Source organism: Myotis lucifugus, unplaced genomic scaffold, assembly GCF_000147115.1.
Source record: "Myotis lucifugus unplaced genomic scaffold, Myoluc2.0 scaffold_599, whole genome shotgun sequence".
Lineage (NCBI taxonomy): Eukaryota > Metazoa > Chordata > Mammalia > Chiroptera > Vespertilionidae > Myotis > Myotis lucifugus.
The window spans coordinates 188,018-214,879 of NW_005871647.1; the positions used below are offsets into that span (position 1 = coordinate 188,018).

Consider the following 26,862-nt stretch of genomic DNA (forward strand, 5'->3'; position numbering starts at 1 on the left):
CGCTTCTCCCCCAAATCTAGTTATTCCCGGGGTTTTCTTACTGTTGATGCAAGTTCTTGCACAGTCCAGAGCCCGAGCCCGCCATCTCCCTGGGTGTGGGCTGACGCTGCCCGTGTTCCCGTAACTGGCAGACGGTCTAACACTGTAGCCCCTCCGGGGGCATGGGGGGCACGGGGTGGGGGGCATCGCTCTTCCCAAGGGCGCTGTCTCGTCACGCTGGGACCACGTCTGTTCAGGGTCTTCCGGGGCCACAAGGCAGACGCTCTCACTGAGCAGTTTCTCTGTTTCCCTGCGCGGCTACGTCCTCTCCACGATGGTCATTTCAGTGGCCGCTGTGAGTGGATGGAGACCGGAGGTGACTAACCTCTTGTTAGGCATTGGGTTCTTCTCTGTGCCATGCCCTTATCGCTGGAGTGAGCGTTTACTGTATAAGCCATTCATTTACAGCAGCTCGCAGCGACGGCCCTCGCCACTCATCTAAGCGTATGGCGTTTATATTGACCACTCACACTTGATTATGAAATTCAATTTGGAGGAAATTAAGACATTTCTATTCCAAATAGCTCCCCGCCACCATGCTCCCAGCGCCGGACAGGCACGCCATGACGAGCCCGTTTCCCCGGAACAGCGCGGTCCGGGGGATCCTACAACCGTTTCCTTAGAAGCAGAAGCCTCACGCGCTCCTGCGGCTTCAGAGCCCAGAGAGGAACTTCAAGGGCCAGAGTCCACGCTCTCGGGGACCCGCCAGGCAAGGCCGGGGGAGACACCACGCGGGGACTGGCAGCCCCTGTGGGGCCTGTGCTCTGGGCCGGCGGGCTCCCAGGACCCAGCAGGACGTGCTCTGCCCACCTCCACCCGATGCTGGTGGCCAAGGGAGCTGGTCTCGGGCCTGAGATTTAAAGGCCCACAGGAGGCCCGTCAGGAGAGGAGTCTTGTCTCCATCGGAGGCTCGAGAAAGACAACAGGACCCGGCCTATGAGGTGGTCTCAGGGGTCCAGGAGGACCCGGGAGGGAAGCGCGCAGAAGGCAGGCTGCGGTGAGGACACAGGGCGCACGGCCTGAAGGGGGGGGCACCAGGAACAGGGTCCGTTCATTTGCCGAGTGAAGGCAGGAGGCGTGAAGGCGGGTGCCGGGAGGTTCCGTTTGACTCGTGGGTGCTCACCTGTCAAACACCCCGTTTTCTTTCGCGTCAACATCACTTCCTAATGGGAGGGATGTGCCGCCTTCCTGTGGGAGGAATTCTCAATGTGCAGGAGCTTTCTGTCCTGAGTGTGAGGAGCCTGTCAGCGGGCCACGGACAGGAAGTCACTGCAGAACCTCCCGGCCGCCCTACCCGTGCCGTGGGGACAACTCGATCCCGTTACTCAAGAAAAGGATCGGCGAGGCCCGGCCGGCGTGGCTCAGTGGTTGAGCGTCAGCCTGTGAACCAGGAGGTCATGGCTGGCTTCCTGGTCAGGGCACAGGCCCCGGATGCAGGCTCGATCCCCAGTGTGGGGCGTGCAGGAGGCAGCCGATCCATGATTCTCGCTCATCATCGATGTTTCCATCTCTCTTTCTCCCTCTCCCTTCCTCTCTAAAATCAATAAAAAATATTATTTAAAAAAAGGGTCGGCGACAACACACTGAACTGATGAGGATTCCTATTTGTTACCATCGTTTTTACTTACAAGGAAATGATTTCTATCATTAGCAGCTCCCTGTAAAACAGAAGAGCTGAGGACTTTTGATTATTATTATGATGATGTTGCCCCTGGCCATTAATTTTTCTGATTTGCTCTATTAGTGTGATGGTTGGGCCCAAGACTCGGGGTATCTTTCAAACCAGCAGACTGAGGTAAGAAAATTATTTCGGTGCAGTTCCTGGCAAGCCGTGATGATGAATAGTGTGGCAGGACAAACTTATTCAGACACACATTTTTCAGGAGTGGCAGGGAAAAGGCTGAAAAATTACTAGTAAATTGCTTTTTGTAAAAATGCTCTCCCTTTCCAATTTCCCCTCGCGCACGGTCTTCTGCGGGAAGATGGCGCCGCGTTCTCCCGGAGCTGGGCCGCCGGGGCAGGTGAAGGATGGACAGGAGCTGCGAGTCAGGGTTACCATTTAATCTTCTTGCCGGACTCCCACACTCTCCCCCACACCGGGTCTGTCGTGTGCATCTTTTTAACCAGGGGGGTAAGTGCCTCTAGAGCAGCGGTTCTCAACCTGTGGGTCGCGACCCCTTTGGCGGTCGAACGACCCTTTCCCGGGGGTCGCCTAAGACCATCCTGCATATCAGATATTTCCATGACGATTCATAACAGGAGAAACATGACAGTTATGAAGTAGCAACGAAAATGATTTTATGGTTGGGTCACAACACGAGGAACTGTATTTAAAGGGCCAGAAGGTTGAGAACCACTGCTCTAAAAGATACGTATTGTTGCCCTGGCTGGTTTGGCTCAGTGGAGAGAGTGTCGGCCTGCAGACTGACGGGTCCCAGGTTTGATTCCTGGTCAGGGCACATGCCTGGGTTGCAGGCTCAATCCCCAGTGGGGGGGTGGGGGGGCGCGTGCAGGAGGCAGCCGATCCATGATTCTCTCTCATCATTGATGTTTCTATCTCTCTCTCCCTCTCCCTTCCTTGCTCAGAAATCAATAATTTTAAAAATAAGTAAGTAAATAAATAAAAAGATACATAGTGTCTGTCCTTAGCAGCACTCCTCCGGAGAAGTCCAGGCCCCCGCAGGGCAGCCCAAAAGGTCTGTCATCAGGCGGGCGGGGCGGGGTGGCCGGAGCCGGATCTAGTCCACTCTCCGGGCTCACGTCCCTGAGCCCCTGACCATGCCTTTCGGGGCACCAGGCTCTGATGCCAGGGCCCTGCACACCTCAGATCCTCCCGGCGGCCTTCTCCTGGGACACATGGGGAGGTGGGAGCAAATGCTCAGTCCACAAACAATACACTTAACTCTCTTCTCAACCCTCAAAAAAGTCCTTCCACACGCAACTAACAGCTGCGGGTCTGCCGACCAGCGCGAGCGAAGGCGTTTCCCCCTGGTGTCCCTGGGAGGAGCCCGGGGCCACCTGCATCTTTTTAGCGGCATTTAATAATTCAGCCCAAGATGAATTTGCATGATGAACAAGCATAAAGCCGCGTGATTTTATTTTCTCTCAGGATTTAAAGACCGAAACCACCACCATTGTTTTCATTTTCAGGGGTTGTCATCAACACACAAAACTTGATTCCAGAATGAATCTTTTTTTTTTTAAGTATTTTCAAATACCACTCTGGATGGAATCGGGGTGGGGGGGGACGGCGGGGGGGGGAAGGGCGGCTAACGCGGCCTTTGCAGACTCAGGGAAGCCGCGCTGGTTCGTGGCTGGTGCTAACCCCCCGGGGCCAGCCGCACCGCGACTTGTCCTTCATGGTCCCCTATGAAGTGGGGGCCCACTCTCCCCCGGCGTCCCGAAAGGCTAACGTAAATAGACTTATTCAGTTCCTCAACGTGGGGCTCTCCACGTTTATCTGATCAGGAGCGCTAGACAGTCCAATAAAAGGCCTTTAAGAGAAAACAGCAATTCCCTTGCATTCCAGTAATAGATTAATCACGTCACCCTCAAAAAATAGTAAAAACCCAAACCAGATAAATCGCATTTGGAGGACCATCTGCCTGGGAAGCGGAGCTGTGCGCGTGGGAACGGTAATTTGCAAGGCAGGAGCGGCGCGTCCCTGGGTCTCGTGATGAACACAGTGAAACGGGTTTGTCTAACGGGGAGCACGCGTTTCGATCAAAGGAAAAGCGAGCATCTCCCACGTGGACGAGGAGGCAGGCGTTAGGGTCAGACCACTTCAAGCTGTGCCTGCCGGCGATGCAGGGCCCATCACAGGCCACCTCACCTGTTTAAAAATAACCAGGAAGCCCAGCTGGCATGGCTCAGTGGTCAGGGTTCGATTCCCAGTCAGGGCACATGCCCGGGTTGCCAGCTAGGTCCCCAGTAGGAGGTATGCAGGAGGCAGCCGATCAATGATTCTCTCTCATCACTGATATCTCCCTCTCTTACTCTCTGCAATCAATAAAAATCTATTTAAAATAAATTAAGCTCTAGCTGGTTTGGCTCTGGTTTGGCTCAGTGGCTAGAGCATTGGCCTGCAGACTGATGGGTCCCGGGTTCGATTCCGGTTGAGGGCACGTACCTCAGTTGCAGGCTTGAGCCCCAGCCCTGGTTGGGGCGCATTCAGGAGGCAACCAATCGATGTATTTCTCTCACATGGATGTTCCTCTCTCTGTCTCTTCCCCTTCCCTTCCACTCTCTAAAAATCAATGGGAAAATATCTTCAGGTGAGGATTAACAACAAAAAATAAAATAAAAAGAATTAGGAATCACCAGGAGGCGGGCATGGCCCTGCCCCGGTCTGTGCCACCCTGTGTGCGGTGCCGTCTGTCGCACTGACGCCTCTGTTGATGTCTCCGCCTGCAGGAACCATGGTCAGCAAGGACGCGGGCCAGTGCGCACTCACGACCTCAGAGAGCGACGTGGAGCCCGCCGCCGGCCTGGCCCTGGAGATGAAATACGCCCTGGACCCCAACCGGCAGATCAAGAAGCGGAACAAGGCCCTGCAGGTGCGGTTCAAGGACATCTGCGAGGCGCAGATCGAGCAGCGGGACACGCAGCTGGCCGCGGGGCCGGCGGCCGAGAGGCGCGAGGCCAGGGCCGCGTCCTACCGGGCGGCCTACCGCAAGTACATGACGGTGCCCGCCCGCCGGTCCATCCCCAACGTCACCCGGAGCACCGGCGTGCAGACCTCGCCGGACCTGAGGAAGTGCTACCAGACGTTCCCTCTGGACCGCAAAAAGGGGACCCTCAAAGGCCTCCCGGCCGCGGACGCCTTTAAAAGTCAGAACAACGGGTTTGCCATCGACGCGAAGGAGAGGAGCGAGGCGGGGCCCGGGGCGGAGGCCGTGCCCTGGGCGGCGGGCCGGGTGCAGAAGACGGCCGCCCTGGTGTTCCGCTCCCACCAACACATGGACGTGCTGGTCCAGCCCACGGGGCTCAGCTGTGCGGAGCTGTGCAGGGACCCTGGCGGGCACAGCTGCCCGGGCAGAGCTCACCAAAACGCCCCCCGGCCTCCCTCCCAGGAGCCCGCCCACCAGCGGTACCGGACAGCCAAACCGGACCGGGCCGCACCGGACACGGAGGAGCCTGCTCCCTCGGCCCAGGGCCGGGTGTTTAAAACGGAGGTGGCCGCCGTCTACGCACCTGCCCCCGGTGCCACGGCCCCCGAGCCCGCCTTGTCTAACTCGGCCGCCACGAGCCAGTGGTCCCTCTGCCCCGCGGAGGACGAGGGACGGGGCAGGGCCGCCCATCTCAACGGGCTCCAGGCACCCCCGACGCAGTGCCTGTCCCCCGAATGTAGTGACCGCGCCCCGCAGCCTCCGGCCCCCTTGGGGCGGGAGCACCAGCCTTGCCCGGCAGGGGCGGCCGGGGGTGAAGAATGCCAACAAACCGTGCCTCCCACGGAAGTGGTGGACCTCAAGGCGCAGCTGCAGGTGATGGAGACCCTGATCAGCTCCAGCCAGGAAACCATCAAAGTGCTCCTGGGGGTCATTCAGGAGCTGGAGAAGGGCGAGGCCCACCGCGAAGGGTACGTATGCTCGCGCGCCTCTTACCGCCCTGCGGACGCCTCACCCCGGGCCCCTCGGTCGCCTGGCCCGCACCGGGAGCAGGCTCAGTCCGCACAGAGCAAGCCCGCGGGCACAGGCGGGTTCGACACCAGGCCCCGCTGCATGCGCGCCTCCTAGACCGCGGCGGGTTAGCTCTCCGCCAGCTGCCCGCCTGCACTTCACACCGCCCTTACTCTCTGGAGGCGTGGACGGCTCTGCTCCTTTATGTCCGAGGGCTAAGGGTTGATGGCGATGAGGAAGGACAGCTGTGCTGGTCCCGACATGGGCATTGCCTGCCCTTAGGATAGGAGAGGAAGGAAAGACTTCGGGTGGCCTTTTGGAAAGCAAGTGCTGCCTCTCTTATATGAGTAACGGGAATAGCGCTGGTATTCAGGCCTGGACAGGTTTTATGCGTTTCCTTCCCTCCCTGCCACCCAGAGAAGCAGTCCCCGTCCGCAGACAAGCCCTGTCCGTGTGCGACGGGAGAGAGCTGCCTCCCGCACGCACTGCCCCCCACACCCAGATGTACAGGGAACAACACCATTAACAGCCACACGGCCTGGTATTGGTAACAGATGCTGAACTTTGTTGGTTTGTGGCTTGTTTGTTTTTATAGATTTCAGAGAGGGAGAGAGAGAGAAACATCAATGAGGAGAGAGAATCATGGATCGGCTGCCTCCTGCACGCCCCACACTGGGGATCGAGCCTGCAACCCGGGCCTGTGCCCTGACCAGGAATTGAACTATGACCCCACTGAGCCATGCCAGCCGGGCTAGATGCTGAACTTTGGTTCCCATGTTGTGAACTTGAAATTGGGCAAATTTGAAAACAAATGAGTGAAAGCTAGGATGCTAGTGTTGAGCCTGGCTGGGCAGGCTGTGGGGGGGCGGGTGCCGGGCAGGCCGTGGGGGGCGGGCAGGCTGTGGGCAAGGTGCCGGGTGCAGGTTCTGCCCTGGGCTTCTGGCCTCTCTGGCTTCGTGCGGGGCCGTCTACAGAAGGAGCTACTCCTCATTCCGCCTCCTGTTCCACAGCAGGGTTTGCAGTCCCTGGGCGAGAGCAAAACGCATTTCCAACCAGAGGCGGTCTCCCAGGAGATCCTGAGTGACCTGCGTTAAAGGTTTCCAACAGGCCTCCCACCTCCATGTCCGCCCATTTCAGTCCTTTAGACTTGAGCACGGACACACGCCAGGCCTAACACCAAGGGGTCCCCGGGCGTGTCGGTCTGTAGGCCACAGGCCCACATCTGTCCCTCAGACCCTTCGTTTCCTCCTCCCCTCCCAGCCCTCTGGACTCAGATAACGAAAAAGCAGGTGGCTGCAAACTCCAAGGCCGCCCGGCAGGTGACCCTCGTGCCCAGTGCCCAGGCCATTCATCTGGTCCAAACTCAGGTTCCCACCCCCCTTTCCAAGTCGGGATGTGGGAGAGGACCAGCCTCAGGGAGCTCCCCGTGGACCCTCTCCAGGCGTCGGGCAGGGAGACAGGGGCTGATGCTTCCTTAGCGGCTGGCGTTGGGGCGCGGGGGTTGGGGGGTGCATCTGCTGATTTCCTTGGTGTATTTCCACCAGCGCCCAAAGCCCTGCACACTGGACATCCCAGTCCTCTGAGCATGGGCTGTGAGGGGCACGCTCCAGGACCCTCACTGCAGGGGGAGGACCCCCAGGAATGTCCATCTGAGCCGGGAAACCGGTGCTTTCGCTGCATCCCAGGGTAGAAAACAGGAAAGTCCCTCTACTTTATGTAGATGATCATACGTTATGTAACGCGATGCAGGATTTCACGGCCAAGTTCAAATATCAATGGCGTTTTCCTTGGGAAACACACTGTAGTTTATAATGAGAGTGGAGGAGGCTCAGGAGCCGGGTAAAATCAATTTCTCCCCCCGTTTCACCCCCCCCTCCCCCTCCTCCCCCTTTCCCCTAGCCTGGAGGGCCTGCTTGGTACAGAATCTCACCTCCTTAAGAGCAGCCAGGGAGGCAGGCAGCTGGTGTGCCCCTCAGAGCCGTGACTTTGAATCGAGTGAGAAATCCTGCCCCATCCACTCGGCACAGCAGCTGCAGCAGGCCCGCGGGCCCTGGTCTCTGCTCTCGGGCACATGCTCACACGGGACGCAGTGCCTTTGATCTGGGCAGGTGGCCGTGGGCCAGTGCCTGCTGCTCGGAGCGCAGCGAGCTGCTCTTCACAGGGGGCTGGTGTCTGCAGCCTCAGGAGCGGGCTGTGCAGACGGCATGGCTGGGCTGGGGGGCCGCTCGCTGCAGCAGTGCCTGCTCTGAGCGGGGGCATCTCGAGCGCGGCCACTTGGAGGAGCTTCCAAGTTATTTTGCATGAGAGGCCGAGGCAGGAATCTCATGACTGGTGTAGAGCTCCGAGCGGCTCAGCCGGGAGGTGTCCATCTCAGGCCAGTGCCCACCCCATCACAGAGGGATGGTGGGGCGCTCCTGGCAGGGACAGGCCGCCACGGCGCTGAGGGAAGGGCCTTCCCTCACCTGGCGCTCCAGGGCACGCACTCCGTATGTGGGCAGAGGTGGACAGTATGCAAAAACCTGCCTTTTAGCCCCTTGTAAAGTGTCCGGGCAATTCACGAAAATCACTCCCTTTAGGCACAGCGCGGGGAGCTCCCGACGCTCCGCTGGCGGGGCTGCCAGGAACGGCCCTGCCTGCTTCCCAGCGCCCGGCATGTCTCTTCCCAGGAAGCTCAGGGTCACGGAGGCCACCAACATAAGCCACTAACGGAGGCGTTGCAGGCTGCCAACCACGCACACGGGCACTGAGTCTAAAAACCCAACCAAGTCCTGCGGCCGCCGTCACCCCCCCGAGCAGCGGTGGGTGCTGGGCAGGAGACGGAGACCCCAGGCTGCAGACCTCGTGCTCACGGGGCTGCTCACCGCAACGGGGACGTGGCACTCGGCGGGAGACGGCTCTTCGCTCCGCACCCCACGCATTAGTGTGTGACGGGTTCGATGGCTGGGGACAGCCTGTGGCTCTGCTTTCGGGGAAGACCTGACACCACGTGAGAGGCTGGCTTGGAGCTCCCGGCATGGGGTCAAGCCTCTCCCAGCAGTTACCTGCAAGCGTGGGGGGGGAGGGGGAGGGGGCTCAGCAGAACCCTGGCCACTCGGGGGCCCTAAACGTGCCGCATGGGCAGAGACGAAATCCTGAACCTGGCGGGGAGGCGGCGGGGGGGGGGGGGGGGGTTGCAGTTTAGATGAGTGAGACGTCCGTGACGTTACCCTGTGACACACGAGCAAGGTCCAGACCTCCCAGCGTCACGTGTGTGCGAAGGGACTTGCTTCCACCGAGAAACGGACGCTGGGTGGACAGAAATGACCACCTGATTTGCCTCGAGTTCTCCGTGCCGACCACGCAGAGGCAGGTGCCCCTCAGACCTCATCACCCGACTCCCAAGCCCACGCGGAATCAAGGCCGCACCACCGCTCCGGAGACAGCGGAGGGGACAGTGGAATCTGTTTAAGTCAGAGAGCAGAAGCGAAATGCTCCAACAGCAACAAGGCAGAAGATACCCTACCACAGAATCGGCAATAGAGTCACCCGGAACTCACCAGCCCCCCCCTCCAAGAAAAGCCCCCCTGTTCAAGGACGTCCCGGTCACTCTTGCCAAAACATACCACCTTAATTCAGATCCCGTCTCCCCCCGGTTAGCTGCGGCCGGCCGGATTTCCGAGAGGGGGAGGGGGTGACGTTAGTCTCTCACTCGCCTCCTGGTGCTGCCAACGGCCCCAGGGGCCTTCTCTGCAAGGCTGCTTCTCCGGCGTCTGGCTCCATGCAGCTCCGAGAAGCAGGCCAGTGAGCAGCAAGGAGACAGCAGCCCGCCGGTGGGATCAGAAGCAAGAGGGTCCTGCCCTGCCAGCTGCACTCCATCCCTCCCCCTCCCTCTCTGAGCCCCTTTCCTGATGTTCGAGATGCAGCCATGTCTGTGTCTCTGCACATTTGCTGTAACCCACACAGCTGACAACCTTCCAGCTGGCCACTGCGGCTGCTCCTGGGCACTGGCTTGTCCAGGTGCCCAGTGAGATGGAGGAGGGGAGCCGAGTGGAAGGATGGGGCTCAGCTCCGAGTCGGCCACTCTGTCCCGCCTCCTCCGCTAACTGCTGGGCAGGGTTACTCACCTCTGGAACATCAGCCTCTCACTCCGTCAAAGAGCTCAGAGTGCCTGCCTCCCAGGCTTCTCTGGGGATGGAATGAAACGCAGCAGACAGGGCGCTCGGTCCAGGACCACCGTGCTTCCTTCCTTGTTACTTTGTTACTTCCTAGTTATTGTTACTTTGTTACTTCCTAGTTATTTTGTTACATTGTTACTTAGTAGTTATTGTTACTTTGTTACTTCCTAATTATTGTGCTACGTTGTTATTTCCTAGTTGTTTTGTTACTTTGTTGCTCCCTAGTTACTTTGTTCCTGCCAAGTGCTCATGCCGGAGGCTAAGCATGCTGAGTACCTTCAGAGGTGCGGTCTTGCTTCAGTATAGAGGCTGCTTTATTCCCGAGGGTTGGGAGGGGTTGAGGATCACAGAACGGAGGCGTCGAGCTTTGTGCTCGTTTTCAGAGAAAGGTGCAGGACAGGTTTATTTGTTGTCACGGACAGAGCCGCTGGCATAGAGCCAGGACACATGGGTTGGACGCGGCTCACCCTGGCCCAGCCTCCCTGAGCTGCATGTTCCCATGTTACAGAGAACGGCCCCCCTGAGAGGAGGCACCTCAGGCTTCTTTCTGCTCTAAAGACACATTTTCAGAAACACATTTTCAGAGATGTCTAAGAAATCATAACTTCAGCCACTGCCTGAGAACACTCACAAAGGTTTACACACACACAGAGAGAGAGAGAGAGAGAGAGAGAAAGAGAGAGAGAGAGAGAGAGAGAGAGAGAGAGAGAGGAGGGAAGGAGCCCTTGCTACAGATGTCCATCAATAAATGCACAGCGATCGGATCCCACAGCTCTGTTCCTTGTTCTCCTCTCCACCCCTCGCCCATTCCTCATCCTTCCACCACCATCCATGACAGGGTTGGCCTCTGTCCTTTTCTTCTTTTGCTGCTGCAACGGATGACTTTGGTATATCTGTGATAACATATTCCATTTCTAAAGTCCAAGTGTGTGTTGTCATTTCTGATGCCTTTGAAATGGAAGCCCGCATCCTATTCTTTCTAGCATTTTCTTCCTTTCATGCACAGGGCCACGGGGAGTCTTCTCCGTAGCTTGTGTTTGTATAACTTTGTAAACACTATTTTTTAAGTTCCTGAAAAATAATAGCCTTCCCACTTTTAATGTGAAAAATGAAGCCAATATCTTGCTCAGACTATAAACCACGTTCCACATTCTTGCTTTGGGCTCCATGTAGGATCACACACGCTCGGAAATGTAATTTAAATAATCTCGCCCCGCAGAATGCCAATGCCGATTCCAAACGCCTCCCCAGCCTCTGAGGTTGGCAGGTAAACAGAGCGGACGCCCATCTGCCGGCGAATGAGCGACGCCAGGCATGACATGAGCGATTACGGAATTTATGCATTTGTGTCCTAGAATTCAGGTGTTTTTTTTTTTAAAGGGATGAAATGCAGGTTCTAGTTTTCCATGCTATTTAAAATCCCGTGCAGTTTCCACTGAGCTCTGCACAGTTTATCATTCCCAGCGGATCTGGGGGAGACGCCCTGGGAAATGTGCCTCTGGGCCGAGCACCCACAAAGCTCCCCTCTCCTCAGCGCCCCCACGTGCCAGCCATTCTGCACCGTCTTATTTCATCTTCACAACACGCGGCCAGGTGGGAAGGATCTCCACAAGGAAACGAAAGGGTACGCCAAGTGCCGTTCCCCGAAGTCGAAAGGCGGGTGAGAAACGGGGAGGAGAGAATTCCCATCCACACCCCTCAGGCCCAGGCTCCCCTGCTCCCCTTCTCGGGAAACGGGCGCGCTGGTGTGTGTAGAGAATTCAAAAGTGGGCCCTTCGGTGGTCACTGCAGGTCTGGGCTCCTCCTCCTGCTGGAAGGGGCGACGAGGCCCCGCACCCCAGACCTGGTGCCGTCCAGGCAAACATGTTCTGGAGAAAGCCAATGCTCAGGGCTGGAGACCCAGACACTCGCACTGGACGGGATCCAGAAATAACGCCTGTTCCTAAGGAGTCCTCGTCAGCGAGGGGAATGCCCTGGGGGAAGGATTTCAGGAAAAGCAAGGACATTGACCTTGAAGCAAAGGGACCTGAGGGCTCAGGACAAAGCCTGCCTGTGAGCAGCCTGCCTAGGTCGCCACCCCGGGCCCCGCCGTACTGTCTGCCATGTGGTGCTCATCCAGTGCCGCCTGCACCGTTGGCTCTGACTTCAAGTGCACGTCCACGGTCATGTGAGCAAGAGGAAGGACCGTTCCCCACGCAACATGAAAATAAGCACCCGTGATCTGAAAGGTCATAGTTGAAAGTATATTCATATTTGGATCATCATTTCCTAGGCAATGATGCTCTGACGACGGGCATATTTTGACTAAAAATGGAGTGAAAGTTTTTCTATTGATATTTCATTAGTTACAGCAATTGGTTTTCTCCCCAGATTAAAGTGTCACCATTGGTGCCTGGCTGACGTGGCTCAGTGGTTGAGCGTCGACCTATGAACCAGGAGGTCAGGGTTCAATTCTCGGTCAGGGAACATGTCCCGGTTTGGGGTTCAATCCCCAGTGTCGGGGGTACAGGAGGCAGCCCATCCATGATTCTGTCTCATCATTGATGTTTCTACATCTCCGTCTCCCTTCCTCTGTGAAATCAATAAATATATATATATATGTGTGTGTGTGTGTGTGTGTGTGTGTTTAAAAAGTGTCGCCATTACGATGACGCCAACATTGAAACAGTTTCTTCTTCAGCTACAAGAGCTCGGAGACGATTGTTGAAAAAACAAACGCAAAGTCAGGCTTTTGGGACAAAGTTAAGCCCTGATTGAAACCTGTTAACTAAGCTGCTCAAAAGAAAGCCCCTCAAAAGCCAGGATCAGTCGGATAGCAGCCTCTGTGATGCTTCCCATGGGGACCGTGGCAAAGGCACAGTGACGCTTTCACATTAAAAGCTCTGTGAGCGGGCCCGCAGGTGACAGTGCGGAGCTGACGGAAAACCCAGCCCCGAGAGGAGCGCCTGCTTCCGTGCGGGACGCTCCCCGGCCTCTTTCCCTCCTCGCTGGGCAGCCAGTGCCACCCAAACTCATTCCCACTCGCTGTCAATACGTTAGAGCTGAAACCCTCTCTCTCCTCCAGGAAAAAAACAAGCTCATCACCGCAGCCTCGGCTCAGCCCCACCAAGTCCTTCTCCTCATGAGCAGCCACTCCCGGGGCCTCTGGGACGAGGGACTTGGCGTGACTGTCATCCTTTTGCAACTTAGAGTTGCCTTGGTTTCGGAGCGGACAAAGGAAGTGGAAGCTTTGCCCGCTGTGATACAACCGGCCGACCACGCGCAAAGTGATGCCGGCTGTCGCCCCGGGTCTTACCTATTGATTTTATATCAGGAAACATGACTGTGCTAAGCACAGAGTCCTGCCCTAATAGCAGGCTCATCTCCTTCCGAATCTGCATGCCCTGCTGACAGTGACATGTCTACGCCCTGGTAATGACACAGTCTGTCTTCTTGTCACGTCACTCAGGCCTGTGGAGCGGGCAGGGAGGGGAGCGGGGCCAGAGGGGAGGCAGAGCTCAGGAGACCGGTGCTGGGGGTGAGGTGCTGGGGTGAGGTGCTGGGGTGAGGTGCTGGGGTGAGGTGCTGGGGTGAGGTGCCGGGGTGAGGTGCCGGGGTGAGGTGCTGGGGTGAGGTGCTGGGCGCATCATTTGTAAGTAATTTGTTTGGACCTCAGCACACTTTCCAATAAGCCGAAGTTATAGGTGGTGGTGGGGTTCCCAGGCCAGCCCCCCAATTTTTTTCGGCTGCATTTCGACTTGGAGAGCTCTATAAAATCTAAGTCATGTTCCTAGGAGGGACTCCCTTCAACACAGGTTCCACGAATAGGTCTCCCTTATGGGGTCACCTAAGGGACAAGTACTTTATGCACCTTCAGAACCGGGAGGAGTCCCGGGTGACGGGGGGACAAGACATGCTGACGTGTTTCAATCTCAGTGAGAGCTCTGCCTCCGACCGGAGATCCCGGAGGGATCGGGGACCAGTGGTTCACGGACTGGCTTTATCGCCTGACCGCCCACCTGCAGGCAGAGAGACAGGAAGAGAAGCCAGGCCCTGCAGGAAACGATCGTGACAGCTGGTTACATTTCTCTACAAGCAAACACCTCAGCGATTACTACACAGCGAGGCGAAGGCAGGCACGGCTCTGCCCTATTCAAGGTTCTGCACAAAATACACGTTTTATGTGGAGAACAAAGGTCAGACTGAGGGTCCTCGACCTCCTGGTTTAGCTTTCACTTGCTCTTGCATTCATCACTCTGTGCCTCCCCAAACCTTCCCTGACACCTCCCCACGACGGGCACCCCAAAGAGGGGGGTCACTGTTACTTTGTTCCTCAAAACACAACCTCAATTAAAACAAACAAATCGCTTTGTCTGCCTGGGGACCCCCGGCCACTAAGGGACACAGAGCTGCTGTGCCTGTCACAGAGGGTCCGCCGCCGGCTGAAGACGCCTCCAGTTGGCGCCCGGGAGACGGGGGACGGTCCTACTCTCACCAGGGAGCGCCAGTACTGCCTTCCATTGACCAATCGATGACCTCGAGTTTGTTAGGAAAATCGATGTCTGATTGTTTTAACAAGGTGAGCTCAGAGGTTCCCCAAACCCCGTCATGAATGGTGCGCGGGACAGATGAGCCGTCGCATGTGCACGGATGTATGGGGAGGGCCTACATGCACTCGCTACTGAGGAGCTGGTGCTGAAGAGACCACACTTCCAGGGCACAAGCTGGCAAATTCCTAGTGAGAACCCAGACTCAGGAACCAGCCCAAACTACAGCTGGGGTGGGTGGGGGGGGACGGAGTTGCTCAACCCCTGGGAGGGGTCACGGAAAACAGCTATGACGTTTAATTCCTCCCAACAACAGGAGTGGTGCCACTTTATGCCTGTAATTAATGCTGCGTTGAGCCCATTACGTGAAAAAGCCCTTGAAGAGGCTGAAATAAATGATGGCTCAGTTATCAGGACAGGGCAGCTGGCACGCGACCCGGGCGAGGCTGCGGAAGGAACAGCCGGTCTCTGGCACCAGCGAGGGTGCGGAGAGAACAAGCGCATCAGGATGAAGGGCATGAATTAAACAGGCGCACGGCCCCCTCCCTGAGCAGAGCCGCTCCCGCCGGCAGCCCCCGCCTCGCGCTGCGGCCTAACGCTCGCCTTTGCGTGAATTCGGAGCGGCGGTGCCCGTGGTCTCGGTACCCAGTGTTTTAAAGCCCACAGTTACAGGAGCGCGCCTCGATTTTACCCTTGTCCCAGGTGCCGTTTGCTGGAGACTCTACACTTGCCGAGAATCACCGTGTTGTTTACAAGAGCAGAAACTCAGCAGGGCCCGGACGCCAAGACCCGGGGGGTGCGCATGGAGAGGAGAGGGCTTCTCTGAATCCAACAACACAGGCCCCAGGGATGCGAGAAGAGGATTTTCAGTGGGGAGCCCCGACGTTTTACTAGAATGGGGAAGCCCAGGCTAGAGCTCCGCAGCCCAGGCTGTCTCCCAAACACGTCCTTTCATTGAAGAGGAGCCAGAGCTGCTGAAGAAGTCTGCCTCCCTCCCCAGCAGGAGTGGAAGTGACCTTCAAACTTGACTGAAACTGCGTAGGAAAATCAGCTGGTGCAGCGCCTCCTGCTGCAGCATATGGGGATAACCGCACCTCCACGCGCGCGTCCCTCTCTTCATTCCAGAGCTCACGCCCAGTCCCTCCACCTTCCGGTGAAGGCCCCCAAGAGCAGTGAGTGTCCCAAGGGCATCCTGCAAGGAGAGGTTCAGGGTCCCAGGTGGGTCCTGGGGTGGGAACGGTGCCCTGGAGGGATGGCGAGTGGGGTGGGGGTGGTGAGGGTGGGAGGACAAGAGTGAAGGGAACAAAAAAGTCCTGTTAGAGTTAATGCGGGCTCTGGGCACTGTCCTTGGTGCTGAAGGTTGTTTTCTTCAAGTTACAGGCATCCCTAAGACCAGAAGTCATGAGGAACAGCAAATTACAGTCACAGTGCAATAACGGGGGGGTGCTACAAAGATTGACGCGTTAAAGATCCACATTTCCCCTGAGCACGCTTCTCACTGGGGCCCAAAGGGGTTCCTGACGGGAACCAACGAGGACCGGAGCTTTTCACAATTTATACTTTTCATTTGCTTTCCGCATGCAGTTGGAATGTTTCTCATTAGATCTGTCTCTTACCGAACGTCCGTCTGAGAGCACAAAGGCCGTCTTATTTGGTCATATTAACATTAAGCGAACACCGGGGCGTGCCGGGCATGGAGGCGGGCCCCGGATGACGAACCTGTGCGCTAACGAGATTCTCAAGTCAGAAGGGAAGAGAGACTGGCCAAGGGAGCCATTCACTTGCAAGACTGAACATCATGATTTGTGATGGCAACTTTCTACCCCGGCAGCTTTCACACCAATAACCCCAGCTCCCTCTCCACACTTCCTGCCACAGACAGCGCCGGCCCTGCTGGCCCTGGAGACGCACCTGTTTGCGCCTCTTGATGACAAAGGTGATCTAGAAAGATAATCATTCCAAGTCCTGGCTTTATGGCTTGCTTCCAAGCGAGAAGCTAAAACCAGGGGAAATCCACATTTGTGCTCCCTGTCGTGTAGCAACAACTCCCCTGTTCGGTCTCTATCCGGAGAACACATCCACTCAGATGCTACAATACAATGATGAACATGACCATAAAATTACCAGCGAAGCCAACCCGACAGCTGACGATGATGCTTGGAAGCTCCAAGGACAATTAGGTGGCTCATCGAAGCGCCGAGCCAATGGACTGCAGAGGGTACGTCCTCGGGGGAGGGCGCCCTCCTGCTGAATAAAGTGTAGCAGGCCCACCGTGCCGGAGGCAGCCTGGGACGGAACCACAGGACAGAACCACAGGACAGGAGGCGACACTTGAAACTTTACTCACAAGTTAATCTCTCGCTGACCTCCCTGTCCACAAACTACTATGGACTCCAAACATTTGAATCCTCTTCACAACAGAAAGGTCCAAACGAACCCTGCGGCCCATGCCGAAGGGTCCCTCCAAGCCAAGATCATGAAACCGGGGTCCTGGAAATACCGTCAGGCCTGGCGGGAATGTGAAGGGGGGGCTTGTTGGGAAGGGGGAGGCGTGTAGGGACGGGGGAGGCGTGTAGGGACGGGGGAGGCGTGTAGGGACGGGGGAGGCGTGTAGGGACGGGGGAGGCGTGTAGGGACGGGGGAGGCGTGTAGGGACGGGGGAGGCGTGTAGGGAAGGGGGAGGCGTGTAGGGACGGGGGCTGGCGAAGGAAAAGGGAAGGTGTCACGCACAGGCTCGCCCCTCTTCCTGTCCTGCCAAAGTCCGGGGCAGAGAGAGAGGCCCCGGGCGGGTCCCGAAGGTGCCCCCAAAGGGAAGTGACGGTGGATGAAGGTCAAGGTCAACACAAATGCCACCACAGACCACCACCGCTTCTGGCTCAACCAGAAGGGGTCACAGACAGGGACGGCCACGCGCTGGGCAGAATGTGGTCCCTCGTCCCAAGCTCACGGAGACACCGGGGCGTCGAGGGGAAAATCCTTGGCCAAGTGTTTGTGTAACAGGAAATGTAACGAGGGAAACAGGCGTCGGTTCCAAGTCGGACTCCAGGGTGCGTGCAGAGGGTTGCACAGCGCGGGGGGGACATGCTGACGGCCGTGCGGACGGAAAGCCATGCGCACTGTTTCACTGCCGAGTGGCCCCACAAATGGAAACTTGCCCCACGAGGTTGGGGGGCAGAAACAGCTCTCTGGGCAGCATACGGGGAGCTGGTTTTCCCTCCGGGTTTCCTGCTAACACCATACATACAAAGCCGCACGGAAACATCCCGATCTCCCTCTGCTCATAACAAAACCAGATTATTTTCTTCATCGGCAGCTTGTGTTCACATTCCGAATGTAATTGAAACACCGTCTTAGCTGGGGCTGCTGCGCGGGGTGCAGCAACAGAGACAGGAGCGAGACGGGACACGCGTGAATCACCCATCGCCGTGAGGAGAGTGGCCACTGGGACGGCGACACAGCCCCACCTCTAACCTCTCCTGTTCTCATCTTGCAGGCTCTCCTACCGGACTGGGCAGGACACAGCTAACTGTGACACGTGCAGGAACAGCGCGTGCATCATCTACAGGTACGTTCCCTTCTCCTCGCCCCCTTGTATATGAGCGACGACGCTTGCCCACAGATGCAGGGGTCCCCGTGCTGGGAGGGTGACAGCGGTCAGGAGAGAAAGGGCATTCCCCGACCCTAATTCAGCACTTCTACCCCCGCAACCCCAGGTGTGTGGTCACGGGACCAGGGAGAGCTTGAACTCATGGATCTCGTATCTCGCGCGTGCGTCTTAGCGGTTTCACAAATTGGTAGGAGTTTGATGGCTGCTCCCTTGGGATCGGTAGTCAGGAGCCCTGCCCTGCGTGCTGCGGGGAAGCTACGGGGTGTGAGCCCTTTAGCGGGCACAGGCCAAAGGCTCTGGGTGTGCCAGGAACCCACGGGCGACTCAGGCTGCTCAGCGTGCAGTGTGTCTCCTGGGAGCTCACAGGGCGTGTGTCCGGGGCGTAACCCCCCATCTGGAGCCCCCCAGCTGGTCACCACGTCTTTGCCTTTGAAGTTCGCTTCGGTTCCTCACATCGGCAAGAAACTTCCAGCAGGCAAAGCCAGGGCAGGTTTGGGCAATAATGTAGGGTTTCGAGACATGGCCACAGCCCTCAGAGGTTCCTGTCATTTTGGTTTTTCTTTCTGGAAATGTAGTTTTCGAAAAACAAGACGTGTAAGACCTGTGATTTAGTTCATGTTAAAAAATGAAGCCGGAAGAACAATTTCAGTTGACTTGCCAAGTTACCAAGAACACTTCCAACTGTGCAGTCATCTGCCTGAAACCTAAAGGAATTCCCACCTGCCCCCAAAGCCACCTTCTAGACAGATCTCCAAAGTGACCCTGTTCTCACCCAAAGGGAGAGACGGGGACAGGGAGTGAGTGGCTTAGACATGGCAGGAGCTCGATTCCCACGGCCTTTGACTCAGGCGCGTCTCCAGTGGGGGCAGCACCGGCCAGAAGGGCCCACCAGGTCCTTTAGAAGCAGCGCCGCTCCCCGGGGCCTCGGTGACACAAGGGGCAGCACCCACAGGGAGACGTGAGCCCCAGTGGCACACGAGCCCACTCCTTCTGACAGAAGCTGTCCCAGAGGAGGCTCTGCCCCCCAGGGACCCCAGCCCAGGGCTGGAGGGAGACACGTAGAAGGGAACTGAGTCAGAGTGAAGGGCTGTCCCTGACATAATCACCTTCACGACATCAGGCCATCGGGAGATCAGGGAGGAACGGGGTGCTCACACATGTCCTCGGGGTTCACCTTTTGCTGCTCTGGGAGCTAACGCTGAGACACAGAGCAGACGTGAGCCCCGGTTTCCCCGAGAAGGCTCGGAGTGCGTGGCGAGCCCACACCCATTTACCATTCCGTGCGAGATGGAGAAAGAATTTATTAGAACACTCTGCAGTGTAGCCAGAGACATCTGAATACATTTGGCTCTAAATCCAGGAGGAACATACATAAAAGGCGACTTCACAGCCTGCGGAGAGCAGGGATTTCTCTTTCTCGGGAATTACCCTGGAGTGGTTACTATTCAGAACCGGCTCAGCCGACCTCCTGGGCGACTCCCTCCCACCAGCCACCGGCCCGCGTTCTGGAGAACCTCGAGTGCCCAGCACACGGGAACAGGCCAGAATTATGCACAGGGACCTTTGTATCACGTGTACCCTCGGGACTATGCAGTTGGTGACGCGCATCTTCAGGAGCTGCAGGGAGCTGAGCGGGAGGACCCCGGGTCAGCCCAGGAGCAGTGCTTCCCGGGGGTGGGGGTGGGGCAGAGAGTGCCTGCAGGGTCAGGGCTCCCCTTCAGGACAGTGTTTCAGCATCTCCCCGTCAGTGATGATAACACAGCATTGTCCCCCAGCCCCGCCTTCTGCTGTGGACAGACGAGGCCATAAAATAATGCCACTAACAAGTGGCTGGAATTCAGGGCTGACATTCCTATGGGAAAGGCCTCTGCTCGCCTCAATTTTAGACCGAATGGAAGCAAGAAGGAAAAGATCAAAATCACGCAGATTCCGGCTCATTAAACAGGATCTTCACCAAAATGTAAGATCTCCCTGTGAAGAGCGAGAACTCCTACCCTTTGTGACAGGAGCCGCGGTGACTGCCCCTCCAGGAGCCCACGCCGGCCTGAGAAAAAGGTCATGGTGCGGCGGGAGACGGCGCGCTACAGTGAACCGTGCAAGGGCCCTGCGGGGAGGAGTTCGGACAGGACGGAGGGGGTGCAGCGTGGTGATGGTGCAGACTCCCAGGGAAGAAGGGTGACATGCGGCCCAGCTGTGAGGGAGGAGCAGGAGTTTTCGAGAGTCTCAGGGTTTATGATGGCGCCTCTGGTAACCTGCCCTGTTAGGCAGGGGAGGGGTGTAGGGCCCCGCTGGCCTGGCTGCCCACTGCAGGCACTCCCCGCCCCCCACGCCCCTCCAGGACTCACCGCTTGGGCTGCAGCCTCTTGTAATGGAGAAGTGCCAATAGGAATCAACTCGATAGATAAAGTCCAGTCCTTCCGTTAACAAGGGCTCAGATTAGATTTCTCTGTGATTACATGGCTCCGCGGTGTGATAAATTGGTTAATAACGGGATTCCCAGTGTAGTTACTTAATGGGAATTCGATAATTACAGGCACCCAGAGCCGTCGTGCTGGCCAGGGAGCCTAATGATCACACCACGCGGGGCTCCTGCCGTGGTTAGGATGTGGGGGACACGCTTTCAACGTTCACCAAGCGCCCCGGGAAAATCACTGCTTGCCCGTCGTGCCGTATCGGACACGGCATCTCGCAGACGCGGCAGCGAGGTTCTGTTTCTTGTTAAACATCCGTGAAGAACCCCCCTTAGGCATTACCCTGATCGCTGCCAGCTCCTTTTCTCACTGCAGAATTGATGGGCAGCTGATAAGAAGGAGAAAATAAGGTTTGAATTCCATGTGACAGTTTAGAAAACTTTTTCACCTGCTTTTATTTTTGGGGAGATGGAGGGGTGAGGGATCCTTACCTAATTCAGGGAGACAGTCGGGGCAGTAATGATTATATCCCTTGAAGTGAAGGAAACTAAGCCCTAAGGAGGATAAGGTGCTTAGAGGAGCCCCCTGAACCCCCCAATGTCGACAGGACAGATCCCGTGTTTCTACAGCCCCTGATAAAGGACCTGAGGGCTGTCCTCTCGAATGCAGCGCGTTCTGAGATTCGCACCTTTCACTACTGTCCTTAGAGCATATGCCCACTGTCACATGATCCAGGTGAGGAGCTATGTCCACTGTCACATGATCCAGGTGAGGAGCTATGTCCACTGTCACATGATCCAGGTGAGGAACTATGTCCATTGTCACATGATCCAGGTGAGGAGTTATGTCCACTGTCACGTGATCCAGGTGAGGAACTATGTCCATTGTCACATGATCCAGGTAAGGAGCTATGTCCACTGCCACGTGATCCAGGTGAGGAACTATGTCCATTGTCACATGATCCAGGTGAGGAGCTAGGTCCCCTGTCACATGATCCAGATGAGGACCTATGTCCCCTGTCACATGATCCAGGTGAGGAACTATGTTCACTATCATGTGATCCAGGTGAGGAGCTATGTCCATTGTCACGTGATCCAGGTGAGCAGGACATAAGTCCGTGAAGTCTGCCTCTACCCCCTGTAAACAGCAGCAGAACTCAGAGGCCTTTCGGAATGAGGGCAAACACTCCTTCTTGTCATGGGAGCAGGGGGCAACTGGCCATCAACTTCTTGGCACTATTTTTAACTTTTTCCGTAATAGTACATAGTCTCTGACAATAAGAAAAATGGAATGGCGGACGTAAAACCCAAAATGGTCCATTCCATGGGCCTCGAGCTTGTGTTTAGAACTGCAGGTAACACAGCTTGGCTGTTTCTTTCCACAATGTCAGAATCTGTCTAGGATTAATGGACCTCTAAATCAATAGGGCTTCATGTTTATAAATGGGTTATGGCTCCACTGGATATGAAATGCTGGGAGCTCATGTGTTATCATGGTCACTGAACCTTTACTGAAATCTACTGACATTTAGCCGGGCATCCAGGCCACACGCGGAAGGGGCACCGAGCGGAGCTCTCCGGGGCCTGGCGGGCGTGACGCAGGGTCCGACTCGAGGATGCCAGGGGCACAGGGGAGGCGGGCGGAGGGGACACCAGGCTCGGCAATGCGGGATCCTTACGGAAAAATTACACTGGGCCCGGGGTCCGGTCCCAAGACCAAGGGGACCGTAAAGAGTTAGTGAAGGTTAGGGCATCGACCTTGGTCTTTTCAACACGAAGAAGGCAAGATGCATTCTCGGAAGAACTTTCCTAAGAAACAGCATCTCCTTGAAACAGCCCTCTCTGATCCCGCTCTCACACGCATCAGCACGGCTGTCCTCCCACAGCGCTGCATGCGTGCACACGATGGCTTCGGCGATGCCATGACAATTTGGGGTTACTTTTCAGCAGACACTCAGTACACCACAGGGAGGTACAGTTTTTGCCTGAAAAACTGCCTTCGGTAACTGTAAGGTTCCAAGGTGTTGGCGGGATGAACAGCCACCTTCGCCCACGTCGGCATCTCGGGTCTTCCGTCTTCAGGCGGCTCGGACTTTACAAGAGAACGGAACCAAGGCCTTTCATTCGCCGACTGATTCAGGTGAGAAATGGTTTCCGTGACCTTGGGAAAGTGGCCCAGAACAGAGCTCGCACCCGGCACGTGTGTGCTGAGAGGCCTCCTGAACACGCAGACCTTCAGTGACCTATTTATCCCGCGTGCAGTCCACGGACGAGCCAAAGGGTTACTCCGACGCCATGTTCTCCATTCCAGCGCGTTACAGCCACGCGCCACGTACCCACGGGGGTGCGTCCGAGAAGCGTGTCTGTGGGCAACTCCGTCGTTGTGCGAACATCGTAGTGCGCTTACACAAACCTGGCTGGTACCCCTCCTGCACACCTGGGCGACATGGCCTGGCCCATGGCTCCCGGGCTCCACGCCAGCACAGCATGTCACTGTACCGAACGCCGTGAGGTTAAATCAGGCACAAGAGGAGAGGATGCAACCAGAGGCGCGGTGAACACGAGGCTGCTGCCAGCGTCACACACTGCTTTTCACAGACAACACTTTTCATGAGTAGGAAGAGCCCTCTAAAGCATCGATGAGATGTCTAGGGCAGCAAAGCATAAGCCAGCAAAGCCACGTGGTCACTCATGGCCATTATCAAGTATCATGTACATAACTGTGTGGGGTGCACTTTTATATGACGGGCTGGGCAGGGGTGCCGACACCACATCCCCACAAACAGCTGGGTACCTGCTTGCTGTGATGGCTACGGCGTCACTAGGCAACAAGAGGGGTCAGCTCAGCCTTCACCCTCTGGACCATCGTCCCACGTGCGGCCATCCTTGACCGAGACGCCATTATGCAGGACTGGACGTACTTGACGCCAGCTGTGTGTGTTGGCACCTCAGAGGTTCAGAGTGAAAGCAAATCAGTTGTTTTTCTAGGAAAAGAAATCTATTTGAAATACAATCGACCCTGAACAACACAGGTTTGAACTTACAAGCAGATTTTTTTTTTTCAATAAATACCATGAGTGTATTTTTCTCTTATGATGTTCTTGATAACATTTCCCTTTCTCTAGCTTACTTGATTGTAAGAATACAGTATATCATACATGTAACCCACAAAATACATGTAAAGCAACTATGTTATCTGTATGGCTTCCGTTCAACAGTAGGCTATTAGTAGTTAAGGTCTTGGGGAGTCAAAAGTTATACACAGTCCAGCCAGCATGGTTCAGTGGTTGAGCACTGACCTGTGAACCAGGAGGTCATGGTTCAATTCCCAGTCAGGGTGCATGCCCGGGTTGTGGTCTCGATCCCCATTGAGGGACGTGCAGGGGTAGCCAATCAATGATTCTCTCTCATCATTGATGTTTCTATCTCCCCCTTCCTCTCCCTTCTTCTCTGAAATCAATCTATAATAATAAAAACATAATATGCTAATTAGACCGGACATCCTTCCGGACGAAGTCGAGGTGGCGGGGGCCGAGACAGAGGCGGCCGAGGTGGCGGCCAAGCCCCTTGCACAAATTTACAATTTAAAAAAAGCTATACACAGATTGCCAACTGCTAGGGATATCGCTCCTTTAACCCCAAGAGTCAAGTGTAGCTGACAATGACATAGAATAGATTGCACCCAACTGCTTACTATGGAGCCCTAGGCTGAGGGTATAAACACGGTAGGAATGATCGCTGCCCTGGCAGGATGCCCCCCCAGTCGTGTCACTAGGGGGGGCCTTCCTATGGGAAAGACCAAGCACTAAAGGCATTCCTCTCTCTCCTTTCCAGCGTGGAGCTCGACTTTAAGCAGCAGGAGGACAAACTCCAGCCGGTTCTGAGGAACCTCCACCCCTTTGAGGAATCTCAGGTTGCCCCTCCGCCTTACTCTCAGGAGACGCACTCCTCAACGCCCAAGCAAAAATCCAAAACGGAATCTAAAAAGCACGGGAGGTGGAAACTCTGGTTCCTTTAACACTCGTGGTGTCTGGAGTCGACAGGCCGTCTTTAGAGCCCACGGGGGTTCAGCCCGTCCTTTTCCGAAACGAAGAGGACCCAGGGAACCGTGCCGCCGCGGGCGCCCCCCTGTTTACCAAAAAGGCCTTCGTACTAACGGACCACCGACAGCGAGGGGGTCCTGTCGCCGCTTGCCGGCGGCTCCCTCGCCGTCCTCGGATGTGAGACGTGAAACACTGAACAAAACTTAAGGCAAAGGGGACAAGTAGCCACGCTGCCCCCACCCGGCTCGCGGAGCGTGACCGTCAGCCTGCGGTCGGCAGGCTGGCCCCTGCGCACAGCTGAAACCCATCACGACTTCCAAGCCTTCATTTTAAAGACGGAGAGAGAGAAAAGCAAGCCTTATGTTTGCAACAGACTTCATTTTTTTACCTTTCATTTTGCAACTACGCAGGGGCAGGGGCGGTTTTCAGCACATCCAATTCCGGAGAAAGCACAACTTTTTCAAGTGGTCGGAGACCATGACTCATCTCTCACATGGGACGCTATGTGTATCTGCCTTCACGTGCTGTAGCGCTCAGCCAAGCGACCCCATCTCGGGGCGTCTCTGACCCCTGACACTCAGCATCCCCCACATCGCCACACCTGCGCCATGTTTACTGCTCACTTCCCGACGGCCAGCCGCCAGGAGCCCCCCAGCGTCAGGTCAGGCCTGTCGCCGCTGCAGGTGACCGGGCCAGAGAGCTACTGGACACACTGAGCTTTCTGAGATCTCGTTTTTAATCTTTTGATACCCAAAGGCCAAATGCTGAATTCCAGCGAGAATTCGAGAACCCACGTACGTAGAGATACACAATGGATAAACACCGTCACCAGTAAGTCCCGGGCGTTCTCTGCCTCGGGGAAGCGTCTCTGTGAATCAATCTCGCAGACATGGTTCCTCAGGGCGCAGGCAGGCGTCTGGTACCATCTGTTGCGCCTTGTAACAATGGGGCGGCCTGACCGCCTCAGAGAGCAACAGTGTGTTTAGTTCAGCTGCTACTGTCACCCGCGTAGGATCGCCTACACCTAACCTAGTCGTAACCTGTACGCCCTGAAATGCCTAGCGGGAAGCTGTGAATCAGATGTTTCTAGGTATTTTTTCAATAAGCCAGGACAGAGGTCTCTTTTGATTACACATTGCAATACAAATCTGAGTTCCTTTATTTTTTCACTCATTCCTTTGCAAGTATCTTTTGATAGAAATCAAAACCCCCTGGTCTATTGAATGACTTTGTCTATCAGTGTTTTTTTTTTGCTTTTCACAAGAAGAAGAAGTAGGGATCTCCTTTTGCCTTTTTTTTCCGTACAAATTAAACTTTGAATAGTTTGTGAACATACGAGAAAACCTAGTCTTCGAGTTTCTGTCCCACCGTCTGACATCTAAGCTACTGCCGACACGCACACGTCGCGGATCAGCTGCCGGGAAGGAGCGGTGGCTCCGGGCAGGGCCGCCGCCGGCATCGGGCATCGCCGGAAGGAGAGCTGCTCCTTGCCTTGCGTTTTCCTCCTGACCCAGCAGCGAGTCTGCTTCTGTCCCAGGTGTGTCCATTCTACAGGGCCCTCGCGGTGGTCAGGCCTCAGAGCAGAACCTGAAACCACGCAGGCAGCCATCCTTCGGGAGTTCCTCCCGCCGGCCCTCAGCCGTCCGCTTTAATTGCAAGAAAACACACATCTTTCGTGGAAACGCCGCACAAGGGACTCGGATCCTTGGAGGTCAGTCAGCGGGACTGGGAGCTATTTTTGTGCGAAAGAAGGACGCAGCGGAGGGTCCCGAACCACGAAGGAAGAGCGACTGTGTCACGGAGACGTGGAATGGAAAACACGTGTTTCATGTCTTTTATACTGTTTTTCACTGACGTTTAAAATGTTCGCGACACGTTGTCTCTCCTGTGTCCCGATCACCCCCAGCTCTGGGTGACCGGAAGCGAGGGGAGGCGCGGCTTTCTAACGAGCCCGATAAATCCGCCCACACCGCCCTCGCACACAAAGCGACGTCCCTGGGGAGAGCAGTCTAGGTTCAAAACAACGACAAATAAAATGCGCGGAGTCTGAAGGAGACTGAAGATATGCTCACTCCTATTTAAAAATAGCACCTTCTTTGGAATAGGGGAAAAAAAAGTATTTCCAAAGGCATTTCGTAGTTTAATCACAATGTGTCACTAACATGATGCGTCTCTTAGAAAGATTCAAGTCAAAACTTTGATACAAAAAACAAGGTAAACAGTCGTGTTCCTTCCTATATAGATGTTCCCATGGCATTACGTATAGAGACTAAATTATTATACTTGTCACTAAGTTCTTTATTAGTTTTTAAATAAAAAAAAAAAGAAAGGTAATGTTCTGTGTGGCTATTTAACTTATTTCATGGTCGCGGTAACTTGGGAAAATAGAAGTCAATCTAAGAAAATAATGACAAAGGAAAAAACTTCATCGGGCTGAGAGAGAGAGAGAGAGAGAGAGAGAGACC

At 55.8% G+C, this 26,862-nt stretch overlaps 2 protein-coding genes across 12 annotated transcripts in view; one reads left to right on the forward strand and one right to left on the reverse strand.

Moving 5' to 3' along the window:
* LOC102443158 (dedicator of cytokinesis protein 1) overlaps window positions 1-9,902 on the reverse strand; it is a 139,550-nt gene extending 129,648 nt beyond the window's left edge. Inside the window, 1 exon segment of the mRNA XM_023745881.1 lies at window positions 9,761-9,902. The gene's annotated coding sequence lies outside the window, so the exon portion shown is untranslated.
* Window positions 1-26,862, forward strand: part of FAM196A (family with sequence similarity 196 member A) — a 52,829-nt gene that overhangs the window by 10,707 nt on the left and 15,260 nt on the right. Inside the window, exons 2-5 of one of the 11 annotated variants that reach the window (XR_002826722.1) lie at window positions 4,453-5,617; window positions 11,031-11,173; window positions 17,831-17,902; window positions 24,189-24,218. Coding sequence is in view for 7 of the 11 variants with exons in the window: in XM_023745883.1 (XP_023601651.1) it covers window positions 4,458-5,617; window positions 17,831-17,902; window positions 19,394-19,904; window positions 21,063-21,476 (2,157 nt within the window). In the remaining 4 variants the exon portion in view is untranslated. Of the gene's footprint in view, window positions 1-4,452; window positions 5,618-8,233; window positions 8,696-11,030; window positions 11,174-17,830; window positions 17,903-19,393; window positions 19,905-20,962; window positions 22,088-24,188; window positions 26,732-26,862 lie in introns of those variants that run through there. The other 10 variants (XR_002826725.1, XR_002826724.1, XM_023745884.1 and 7 more) reach the window with 10 other exon arrangements.